The following is a 13,364-nucleotide window of genomic DNA, read 5'->3' as shown; positions in this document are numbered from 1 at the left end:
AATATTATTTTAAAATCAGAGTCTAAGCTTTTCATATTACAAATGAGGAAACTGAGGCCCAGAGCGGGTAGCCATACACCATTCAAATGGTTAAATAGCAGTTCTTTTAAACTATTACAGGGGACTATTAACTGAGTTTACTTTTTCAGTAAGTTCACATGAAATGACCCCAAATCACATACCTGCAATGTGACAGGCATGCTATAAGACACAATATGTGGACAGAGCCATGTTTTGTAGGATCTAATGATGAGTGATAGAAAAGGAAACCTATAGGCATATTTCTGTTTTTAACCATAAGGTTCTGTTGAGCTAAATATAACCAGGGAAAAAGAAATATTATCAAGACATTTAACTTTCACTATGCAGATAATTTTTGAGCAAGGGACTGTGCTAGAAACTGTGGCAGGAGTGGCATCACTATGGTGGGGTAAAGGGCCTCCTTAAATGAGCCTACTGAATGGCAGGCTGAGAAACAGATCAAAGATTGAGGAACATGGAAAAGAAGCTACTGAAAATTCTTGAGCAGATAAAGACATAAACATTTGTAAGGGATTGAAGGGTTGAGTGAATAAAGGAAATACTTGTATGAAGGAATAGAGTGTATACCTGAAATGGCTTATCTGATTTTCTAAAAGGAAAGAGAGTCTCTCTTTTATCTCCTCAAATCTCTCTTTTTCTTCCATTGACACCGTTCCAATTCCATCAGGTCTGAAAAACAATCAGAATCAGTAATTTATTTTCTATATTTTATATCGAATATGTATATATAGCTCTGAAAAATCCAAATAATTAAAGAAAATGCTTATCAGTCTACAGTATACATATTACTTGTGTCTACAGTGGAAATTTATTGGAGATATTTATAGCCATTTGCTTCATATTTTGACCTGGAATGAATGGAACAAAATTATTCTCTTTTAGATGGCCTTCAAGGTAAAGGATTACAATAAATATTTTCCAGATTCACAGAAAACAATGACTAGTCCTTGAGAATGGCAGTGAAAAGAGTTTTATAGTGGTACCAAACATTTGACCAATTAAATGAATATCCCCTGAATGAAAATATTATAAAAAAATACTGAATGCTAACTAAAATGTCTTAACTGCTTCTCTTCCGAATAAAAATTAAACTAACATAAAACAGGAGATTTAATTTTATTTGTAAGAAATGTAGAAATTTTGGATACAAGTTGTGGTCTACTGCTCTATCTTGTTTAAATATGTGCACACATGTAAAAATAAATGTTTGAATAAAAACCCACAGAAAAGACCAGCTATATTTCAAGATTTTTATGCTTAAACAAATATCCCTATGGAATCAAAGTGAGTTTTAATTAGGACTTTTAAAAGTAGTTATGAAGACTGAACAGAAATCTTCTTTTACTAAGATTAGGGTTGAAGATATAAAATACATTAAATGGTAGAGATTTGGAATTTATTCTGTATCGATTTAAGTATCTGAGTGTATAGCAATCATCTAGAATTCTGAACACATACATTTTAACTGTCTTTGCTAACACAAAAGGTATAGTAATTTCATATCATTTCAAAATCTACATATTTCAACAACAAAATGAATCTTTTTGCACTTGATAATTAATAGCAATAATTTCTTCCCCTATTAACTCATTTTTATAAAGATTATCTTTTCATTCTCAGAGTTATGCATTTATCATTCCGACTTACTAATTTTTAATGATTATGTATAAAATAGGTAGAAATAAAGCTTATGAAAAACAAAGAAAATGAATGCTTAAAATAACTTTCTCCAATAAGATTTTTGATGTTTCCACTGTTTCTTTATATATATACATATATGTGTGTGTGTTTCTATGATGGTTGTAAACTAGTCAATTAGGATAAAAGCAATTAATTTTAAAGTTATACCTGAATCGCATTGACATAAAGACCTTTTATTTATCAAAGCATCATTTAAGTCTGAAGTTTTTTTCCAATATGTAGTAAATAATTTATTTCAGAAACATGCGTGCTGCTAGAATTTATGCTTCAAAAATATTTCTTACAATTATATTTTGTTCCTAAATAGGGAAATGTCAATTATCTAATATCATAATCAGAATAATGTATCACATTTTTCCATCAGAATGCATTTGAATGTTAAGTACAGAAAAAATAATGACAAAATATTGGTCTTCCAAATATTTTTAGGAAGAATAAAAGAAAATCTGACCTATAAATTATAAAGCAATGAAATATGAGCTAGCTCCAATGTTTTATAATAATTTAATAATGAATTTTTTTCATTTATTATTTCAGAGTCAATTCTCACTGAGCAAATGACAGCACAAAACCTAGACTTATGAATACAATATCTTATGAATATGTATTGAAAATGACCACAAAAGTTTAACCTGAGAGTTCTATATAAATCATTAATTTGCGAATTTGGGCATTCAAACAAAAACCATAACTACATTATGTTATTTAATAGACAGCAATAAAAACTCATACCACAAAGTTGCAGGTGGTTATTTTACTAAATACACCTATGCACACTTGATGGAAAGGAGCAAAGAACACAGTTTTACTGTCCTGATGACTGACATGTCCTTTGGCTTTGCTCTCTGACTCATGCCACACGGTTATATTTGAGTGAATTTTCCTGTTTGCTTTAACTGTCAAAGGAGACTGTGATCCACAGTGATCTGGCAAGTCGTCTGTCATTTTAAACGTCACTGTGGCATACTGCCCACCTAAGGAATGGAGCTAGGAGTTCAGGTGATGAAAGGTGAGAAAGGTAAATCAGGGGGACGTCACTTATGTCAACCTTCGCTAAGATAAAGACTTATACACAGTGAAAGGTCATCATTTTACTGAGTTTATTACTCAATTAGGTACATGCTGACAGGTTAAATAGAACATTTAATATTTTGGACTTGCTCTTATTCACACGTCCTCATCTTAATGTATATAACAGACTATGTACTGAACATTAGGTATATGAAGTAGTCTTCTATATCTAAATTATTGGGAATAAATGGCAACTTTACTACAGTCAAGCCTAAAGGTAACAGCTCCTTCTAAAATTATTCTTTCAATAAATGCAAATATTTCCTGTGTCATCAATATCTTCCTGTCATGGTCATTACTAAAACAAACACAGCAAATATCAGTTTCAATATTTTAAATATGTGCCTGGTACTGTGCTGGCTGTTTTGTATGAATAACAACACAGGATGCTCATAACCACCCTTTCTCCAGGCTCTAAGGAAGGAGGCTGACAGGGTTCAGGGAGGTTAGGTTACTTTCCCAAGGTCACACAGCTAGTAAGTGCTGGAGCCTAGATTTGAACCCAGATTTCTTGCATTCTAAAGTCAGTGCTATTAGTGCTCATGCCTTATTTTCTTTCCCCCATTTTTACAGAAAATACTAAAGAGCAATAAAAAAAAGACACTACTAGAAAATGGAAGCTTTATCTGAGATGCGATAATGGTGAAACTATTTTAAATACATGTACGTCAGACATTTCCTAAATGTCTAAAGGCAAAGAGCTTAAAAATCAATAAATTTTAAAATACCTATCATTGAAGCAGCAATTCAATTAAAAGAAATCTTAACAAAGGAAGTCCTAAAATGTGCTTTCATACATTACAAAATATGTACTTGTAGAAGCCTTGAGATAAACTTAAACCAGTTATGTTTTAAGAATATTTATCTAGTAGACTAATAAGAGATTTAAAATGATAGCTTTATAAACTCAGGTTTTAAAGTAATTTCTGTCTGCTATACCTTTAAGACAGAACCTGATCATCCGTCACCACTTCTACTTCCTCTCCTTTGGTTCCAGCCATCATCAGCTCTCTCTCGAGTATGGCTGCAATTTCTTTGGTCTCTCTTCTCCAGTCTTTTCCTTGTCAGACAACATACTGAGACTTTTTAAAGCATAAGTCTTATCCCTGTAATGTTGGCACTCATTGTAAACGCCAAAACCCTTATGATGGTCTACGAGACTTTATATGATCCTCCTTCCCCACACTCACTCTCTGACCTCCTCTACCCCCTCACAGCAAGTCCCTCTAGCTCCAGACACACTAGTCTCCTAGGCAGCTATGAACGTATGAAGGATGCTCTGCTTCGAGGCCTTTGCATGCACTTCTTCTGCTGCCCAGGAGCTCTTTCCCTAGGTGCACACACGGCTTGCTCACTCCCATCCTTCTCATTTCTACGGACAAGACTCAGGATTAGCGAGGTTATCTCTAACCACCAGATGTAAAGGTGTAACCCTTCATTCCATAGGCCTCTTTCCTTTAACATGTTTTATTGCTTACCATTGTACATGTGGCTGTTATCCAACATGTGACATATTTATTAGTTTATTGCCTGCCTTCTTTGTGCTGTACTCTTAGAGCCTAGAATAGTAGCTGGTATACTGTTGACATTCAATACATAAATGTCAAAGAAATGAATGAGTGATACATAAAACATGAAAATATCAGCCCTACAAGACTATGAGAATTCATGAATTAGTAATATCACAAATATTATTTATTAGTATTAATATGGCACAAGTTATTTGGCACATCTTTTATCATATAACAGTAGGGAAAATAGAAAAATTTTTGAAAAGCAAACAAAGGTAGGAATTACAGTTAAGTATTCTGGGTAAAAAGATCTCTAAAAAAGTTTGTATTTATTTACACTTAGCAAAAAATTTTTAGTGTTTATTTGTCATTTTAATTATTAGTGAAATTATTTACTTTAAATCTCAGGAATTTTTTTCCTGAGATAGTAAAAAGAATAATGTCTCTTTGTCTCTTTGACATTGATAAAAAGACTATGTTAAAATGTGGTTACTAAAAATTCTAACATAAAGACAAGTTTTCTGATTCGAATATTACTCAGCCATAGAAAAGATGAAATACTGCCATTTGCCATTTATGACAATATGGATGGATCTTGAGATATTATTGCTAAGAGAAATAAGTAAGACGGAAAATTTTGAAAACCATATGATTTCACTTACATGTGAGATATTAAACTGAAAGCAACAAACGAATATGACAAACAGCCAAATATTCATAGACACAGACAACAGTTTAGTGGTTACCAGAGGAAAAGGGGTGGGGGGAGGTAGAGAAGGGTGTCAAATATATGGTGATGGGAAGAGATTTGACTTTGGGTGGTGAACACATGAAGCAATATACAGATGATGTATTATAGAACTGTACACTGGAAACCTATATAATTTTATTAACCAATCTCACCTTAATAAATTTAATTAAAGAAATGAATGTTAATTTGGGTTTAACTCTACACGAATAATTAAATATTAAAGTGGTTTCAATGAGAAGGGAAGGTATTCTCATGTATCAAGATTTAATATTTTTGTTTTTTTCCTAGGGCCTGGTAGTTATTGAAACTACATGCTTTTAATAAAAAGTGTTCTGTTACAGAAGTATAAGATATGAAAAAATTATAAAACAGTTTAATAGTAGATACATATCTTTTAATTATAGATATTGTCGGGTAAGTATGATTTGGAACTTCCTTCTGATATTGCATAATAGGCAATTGAACACCAAGTGCAATTGTGTCTGTTAATTATACTTCAAAGATTCTTAAAAAATAGAATTCGTGTAATAGAACCTTCTGCTGCCGATGCTTAATAGCCTGATCTTACATCTGTCTAGGGGTCACAGTCTGTTTCATGAGAAATTATCATACTCACATGTGCACACGCATACATACACAATACCTTTCTGAAAGCCAGATTCATCCAAAAAATAGTTCCTACACATACTAAGGCCTGTACAAATTAATTTCATGAAATTCCTCCATTAACTAAGGGATTTTATAATTTGTGCTATTCAAGATTTATTGGCTGTCAAATGTTTTAAGGAATAGTGGTCCTGTGACATATCTCAACCAAAAGAGTTAAATAGTCCAAGTATTTTTGGAACAACACAAATTATAAGACCTTCTTGCAGATTCATAGTGAAACTAAAGCATATTAAGGCATCTGAGAAGCTTGAGAGTAAAGAAATCTGTTTAACTTTTTTTAAACAGCATGTCCTAAAATTATTTAGTCATGGGATCGACCCACAATTCTCACTTCAAAAGCATTATTTAGTGCTGATATGCATTTGTTTTATTACTTAATGAAAACTGTAACATCTTCTACGGTTATTTTCTCAATCACTTTACCAGCTGGACAGGTTTAGACACTTGAGGGATAAGTGTATCCTTGGCTTTATCATCTCTCATACTCTACATACTGCCTAGAGCAAAGAGCTCAGGCAGCTTTTAGGTTGGATAAACATATCAGGAGTTAACATTGTATAGAAAAGTCTGATAGATTGAGGAGATAGAGCTCCTTCACTCTCCCCCAGGAAACTCCTCCCTTCCCCACTCATCAGGTAAATTTGTCTATGCCAGCAGTTTGGTTGTTTGCGGTAAAAGATGTTTTACAAGCAAGAAGTGGGCAAATGATGCAGTTCATGGTGCTTTTGAGTTTCTTATAGGCTTCTTTTCACCTTCTCTAGCCTACGAGGAATGTATGACATCTTAGCTTCTCCTAAAGAGAGTGAGAAGGGGAGAGACACCTAGAAGGTGGTATTTCTGAATTGTCGATTCTGCCTGAAGCACAGCAGGTAAAAGTCACTTTGCACTTCATGTATTTCCCACCAATATCCATTTGTGAACAGAATCAAAATGGGAGGTAGACACAGCACGAGAATAGGAAATGATGGAAGATGAGGGAGGAAATAATAATCTCTTCTTATTCTTGTTCCCCAACCTATAACAGCTCCTATTGTTTCAAACAAAATGATATATCGTTTAGATGACCATATATTACATATCAATGTCCTTTTACCTCTCTTGAAATTTTACATATCCAAAGAAGAAATTAATTTGACTCTTATACATTCACTGAGACAGAAGAAACAGATTTTCTGTGAGAAAAGTTTAAAGACAACATTTTGAAGTTATTTTTCTTTTTACAAACACTTCCCCCTCCTAATTCTTTTCTTATTTGAATTTCCTACTGCATTCTATTTTTTGAAGGTTTTTAAAGAGTAGACATTTCTACAGAGAAAGCATAACCTGACTCTATGAATACATATGATCTTGTGACTTACTTTTTGTATTAAGGTAGTGATATACCAAGGATAGTTATCAAGATTTTTGATAATTGGCTTCTCCAAACAACCAACCGAACATTCTTGGACTACTCTAAATTAAACTCGCCACTGCACACAGCTCTAAAATATTGGGGGAGGGGATTTCATAATAAAAATAAAGAGGGTTATGGTTGGTGTAGTTTTCTCTGATATCAATATCGCTCTCTGTCCCATACTTAACATTAATATTTTTCTTAAATGACATTTTTTTTAAATTAAAGGATTATAGACACACCATAATTTGAACAGAGAGAATCAGAAAAACACAAAGACAAAAATGAAAATTTCTTATAAATTTCTCAACCGGAAATAACTGATAACACTATTTGGTAAATATAATTCCAGTCTTCTTTCAATAAATGTAAGGATATATTGTACATTCTGATTCATAATTTTATTCTTTTTAATGAGCTATAAACATTTTTTATATGAAAATATTCTAATATATGCTTTTTAATGGAATTATGACATTTCATTACATGAATGTGCCATAATTCATTAATCTAATACTCTATTAGGAAAAATTTAGACTTTTTTCCTCTTTGTTTTCCCTACCATATAAATTACTACAATAAATAATCTTATACTATATATTTTAATCCATCTGTGATGGTTTCCTTGGAACAAATTCCTGAAAATATATTGCTAGGTTAAATGGTGCTATGTATTGAATTGTGTTCCTCCCATCCAAATTCTTATGTTGAAGTTCTAACCACCAATGGGACTGGATTTGAATATAAAGCTTTTAGCAGATAATTAAAATTACATGAAGTCATAAGGGTGGGGCCCTAATCTGATGAGATTGGTGGTCTTATAACAGGAAGAACAGTGAGATCTTTTTCTGTTATGTGATAACACAGAGAGAAGGCAGCTGTCTCTCTGGCCTCCCCAGAACCTGACCATTCTGGCACCCTGTTATTGGACTCTCAGTCTCCAGAACTGTAAGAAAATAAATTTTTGTTGTTTAAACCACCCAGTCTATGATATTTTGTTGCGGCAGCCCGAGCTAACTAAGGCAAAAGGGATATTTTAGGGCATTTGATAAATATTACAAAATTGCTTTTTAAGAAAGCACTTATCAGCTTACACTCTGACCCATGGTGTATGAAATTATTAATGTCCTTGCAACCTCATCAACTATGGTCTCTGCCACATGTTACAATTATTTTCAATTTGATATATAAAAAGGGGATTTCATTGTTTTAACTATATTAATTTCCATAGTGTAAAATGGCCCATTCTTGCTGGTTATATAAGGTCTTTCTGTGGGCTATAAAAATCATTGTGTTTAAGAACATTTAATTCTACTTATGAAGTGCCCCAACGTGTCAACTATACAATTCATAAACAAATGGTCCAATATCATCCATTTGCTTCCTCAACAAATAGATACTGGGAACCTGGCTGTGTCCTGGGGATATGATATGAGGACGACAGAAATGATCCCTGGTCTGCCTAACAGAGATTATAGCAGAGAAAAGCGTAAAAAGAAAAATCACACAGTAAGTGTGCAGTTACATTTAAGGAGGGCAAGAGTGCAAAGATCTGATGAAGTTTAGATTTTCAGGAGGGTTCAGTTTGGGAATGATATTTAAGCAGCAGTTAGGGGGAGCCTGAACCAGAGGCATAACAGGAAGTTCTTCATAAAGAGGTCTAATTTTTTTCAAAGTGCAGATTTTATCATATGACTTCTGTTCCTAATATAGTGGATTTACCTGAGACTCCCCAAATCCCTCTTCACTATACTATAAAACACCTAAACGCTGCATAAATTATAACAAACACACTGTTAAATCTTGTGCTACACTTACTTATAAAACAGTAAAAAAAAAAATCTCCAAAGGGCAAGAAAACAAAAAGTGAATCAGGAGCTGAAACCAAAGTCGAGGGGAAAGTGAATATCAGGGCTGCCTTGCAGGCAAATGTTGGTACCAAGGAGGCTTTACACTATGTTCAAGGGCATGGACCACTGGGTAAGAGGCCTAATGTGCACGAGCTGCTGAAACTGAGATGCCTGTGAAAAATGGGACCGTTAATTGGGCTACACTAACAGTGAAAGGATGAGCTAGAAAGAATCAATAACCTTGCACAGGGGAGAGAAGGAAATCTGTTTGTTTCTACACACCTATAAATTGAGTGAAAATGGTCTTTCCTGAGAATATGCACCATAAGCCTGACCTCATTATATTGCATATTACCTGTGTAATCAAGGAATCTCCAAGATGAGAAAATAAAGTATCTCCAGTAGCACCCCTATCACCAAGTAAAAGCAAGAGCAAATCTTCTTTGGAGGAAAGCATTCTCAATCCAAGCCTTGTAAAACTCCCACGGATTAGTTTCAAATATATATGTTCACTATAAAAAGTTCTAGTGAAATAAGAAAACATGACTAAAGTGTAAACGTCAGCAGAAGCCATAGATACAAACACATAAGAAAATTTCGTTATTGCAATAATCACAATATAAAATAATAAAAAGTCTAAAAAAACAAAAAAGGGAATAAAAACCAAGAAAGGAATAAGAGCTATTTGTAAATGACCAAGCAGAGTTCAAAAAGAACCAAATAGAATTTCAAGAACTAAAAGATTTAATAACTCATATTAACAGTTTAAAAGTGGATTAAAAAGTAGATGTCATAGATGAAAAGAGAATTAAGGAAGTAGAGGAAGGATTGGCAAACTATATAGCCCACCACCTGTTTTTGTGATAAAATTTTATTGAAAACAAGCTACATTCATTCATTGACATATCATGTGTGGCCCTTTTTACACTATAATGGCAGAATTGAGTAATTGTGACAGAGACCACATGGTCCACAAAGCGCAGAATATTTATGTTTACTATCTGGCCCTTTACAGACAAACTTTTCAAGTCCTGAACTAGAAGGCAGAACTGATAACATTACATAGAATGTGCTGGAAAAATAAGTAGATAAAATATATACTAGAGACATTAAGAGATATAGAAGACAAAATACCTAATATATGTGTAATTGGAGTTTCATAAATAAATAGATAATATTTTAGAACTGATGACAAACATGGATCTTCAGATCCCAATCAGATCAAATGAAAAGAAATCCACACTTATTCAATATCAGGGCAGATAGATCAGACAAATCCCAAACAGAGTATATGAAAATAAATTAACAGTAGATACAAAGGGAATATAGTCAATAATACTATAACTATGCATGGTACCAGGTGGGTACTAGACTTTGTAAATTATATAAATGTCTAACCACTATGCTATACACCTGAAACTAACATAAAGTATTAAATGTTAACTGTGACTGAAAAAAAAATTTCAAGAGTGAGGCTTAAGCTTCACTATTTTTAATCCTCAAGTGATTCTAATGTGGTGATTATACAGATTAGTATAATCCATGAGCTTCATTTTATAAACACAGAAACGAAGGTGCAATATTGTTACAGGAAAACATAGTTATTTGAGTCTCGTACCAGGCTTACAACTCTACTGTCAAGTACAATCTGGTGACTACAGGGATATATGATAGAGTGACACATGATCCACAATAAGCCGATGTGATATATATACAAAAAATCTGATGCAATAATTAAATGTCTTTCCACAACCAAGTCCCCACACTCAGATGGTTTTAAAGATGAGTTATTGATTAATTAAAAAAAAAAAACAAGTTATTTGTATCTAATACAAAACAAGAAGGAAAGCTCTCCGATTTATTTCACATAGCTGCAATAATCTGGATACCAAATCTTGACAAAAATAGTACAAGAAAGGACTGTAACAGGCCAATCCTGAGCATCATCATAGATCTAAAAATCCCGAACTGCCTGGCAACAGTAACAATGAATGTTACAGATGTACATATACAGCCTTTCATCTTGTTTTCATGTTAACAGCATTACATTTCTACTATGTTCTTAAAAATTTTAGTATGTTAAAAAACTACATGGTGGTGCAACTCAAGACCCCAAACACTTTTCCACACCTAACTGGATGCTAAGAAGCCTTTAAAGGTCTCAAGTTTAAGACAAGCTACGCCAGAGGAGTAGCTCACCTACTTCTGTCGTTGTACTCCTGATCTATATTCTAACACATGCTGAAACGTTCATTTTGCTTTGTTTCTTCCTCAACAATTTACCTTCAGGAGGCTCTTTTGCACATTGTTGCAGAAACACCCAGGAGCTGTTTGCTGTCAGTGAATGGTATGGAGAGAAAACAGAGGAAACCGATTAAGTGGCCTTAGTAACTATTCCCCAAGTTGCAGTCTGGTGACCTGCTAACCTTGGATGATGGGGGAGAGGAGGGTCTTGGCTCTCGCTTTTGGTTGTGTCTTGTCACTACCACATTAGGTCCACGATGTTTTCCAGCAACAGATCGAGGTTATGTTTGTTACAGGATGTGTGTAACCTGTTAACTTGTGGTCATAAAGTATCGAGCCATCAAGCAGATTCCTTAGTAGACCAAATCTTTTGTTACTAACATGTTCTGAGACATACTGTGATGGGGCTGGGATGACATAGGGGAAGGAGAGGGCCCAGAATCGTGCCAGGGCTCCTCCTTATGATGATGGACAGTGGATGCTGAGAGGTACCTACTCAATGCATCTCCAGCCTGATATTCCGGCTTGAGACTTGTCTAGAGCATGCCACTACAACAACGACACTCTTGAAGGTCACCTTTGCATTGCTGGTCTTTTATAGAGCAATTTCCAAAAGCTCATTTAACTACTATACTGTATATAAAATATCACCAACTTGATATTTAAGTGATATTTTGTCATTTACAGAGTGCTTACACAATTTTCTGTGACCTAGTTAGGAATCATATTAGATAGATGTCATTAATCTTATTATTCACAATGAACAGATGGGAAATTGAGACAAGACCAATGGCTCAAAGTGAAATAGCTCATAAGTAGAATTTCCAGGACTGAAAGACAGATGTTCCTAGCTCAGTGCTATTTCCAACATACCAAGTCTCTCCCCAAACCATTCGCTTTCTCTGTCTTTTCTGTCTATCTCGTTTTAACAGGCATAATTATCTTGCTTGAGTACTGAATCTGAGGTTGGGTGGAGACTTATGCTACTCCTGGGAAAGTCAGAGGCAGATCTGGGGTTGTTCTATAGCTTCTGGTAGAATCAAAAAAAGAACGAGCAGTGTGTATATAAAAGGTACTCACTCTGATAACCGCCCTGTCCACCTTTGCACACAGAGTATGCAGGAGGAAGTCTGTTGGACTAGACACGGTACATAAAGATAACTTTGCTTTGACATTTGATCTGTTTGCCCATCTGTCCCAAAAGTGAATTTCTAGATTTGGAATTTGTATGGCATTTATAATTAATTTCTCTATGCCATATATCTAGGACTAGAATTAAGAAGTGGTAATGAACATTCATAATGATTCTATTTGATGTAATTATCTAGGATTTTACTCAAAAATGTATCATCTCTAAAACTAGAGGCAGGAAGTTGAGATATAATTTCTGAAGTCATAGGTAAAAGGAAAGGTTATCATCTGTGAAGATGGAGGTATCGTGATATGATTTGACTGCTGTCCATAAAGGTTGCCTACCACTCAGTGATATGATCTGGACTCCGGAGAAAATAGGGATTACTTTATATATAAACTATAGTCACACTGTACTCCTGCACCCTGTACTTGAAAGCTAGCACATGTGAGCTGGCCTTTGTCAGGTGTGTAGCAGCTCTAAGATGGCCCTACTAAACCACAGACGAGTCGGTGAATGCACTGCGTATCTTACATTAAATTGAAACAGAAAAGCCATTTTGTGTTGCTGCTTTAGTTTCTCCGCCCTCAGCCTGACTTACAAAACCAAGATGTATAACCACACATATCAACCTAGACCTTTGCCCTACAGTGCATTGTCTCTGAAAGTCTCTCTTCTCCTGTCAGTCCTTAGCGGCACTATCGCTGAGTGAGTGGCTGTGTTATTCACAGCGTGTGTGGCTATCATCCTGCAGGAGCGTGTCTGTTTCTGTCCTTGACTCACTTTTTTCTTTCTTCCTTTCCTTTTTTCTCTTTTCCTCAGTCTTAGTACCAGCCAGACCTTTTCTGTTTAACTCTATTCTTTTATTCCTGAAACACTCAGAGTGCTATTCAGAGATGTGCCTGCATAGAAGGAACACACCTAGAGAGCTCAACACTGTGTAAAAGGATGTGCTCCCGGGAGAATTTCAGATCCAGACAGCACTGTTGTCCTTCACTTC

The 13,364-nt window shown here is 34.6% G+C and overlaps 1 protein-coding gene across 16 annotated transcripts in view; it reads right to left on the bottom strand.

Annotated features, from left to right (window-relative positions):
• CADPS2 (calcium dependent secretion activator 2) overlaps positions 1 to 13,364 on the bottom strand; it is a 477,993-nt gene that overhangs the window by 115,108 nt on the left and 349,521 nt on the right. For all 16 annotated transcript variants that reach the window (XM_039860904.1, XM_039860896.1, XM_039860905.1 and 13 more), the window contains exon 14: positions 610 to 711. In XM_039860904.1, coding sequence (XP_039716838.1) covers positions 610 to 711 — 102 coding nt within the window. The remainder of the gene's footprint in view (positions 1 to 609; positions 712 to 13,364) is intronic.

Source organism: Pteropus medius, unplaced genomic scaffold (assembly GCF_902729225.1).
Source record: "Pteropus medius unplaced genomic scaffold, Ma_sr-lr_union100, whole genome shotgun sequence".
Lineage (NCBI taxonomy): Eukaryota > Metazoa > Chordata > Mammalia > Chiroptera > Pteropodidae > Pteropus > Pteropus medius.
The sequence above is the reverse complement of the archived record's forward strand: the minus strand, read 5'-3'. Positions and strand labels throughout refer to the sequence as shown.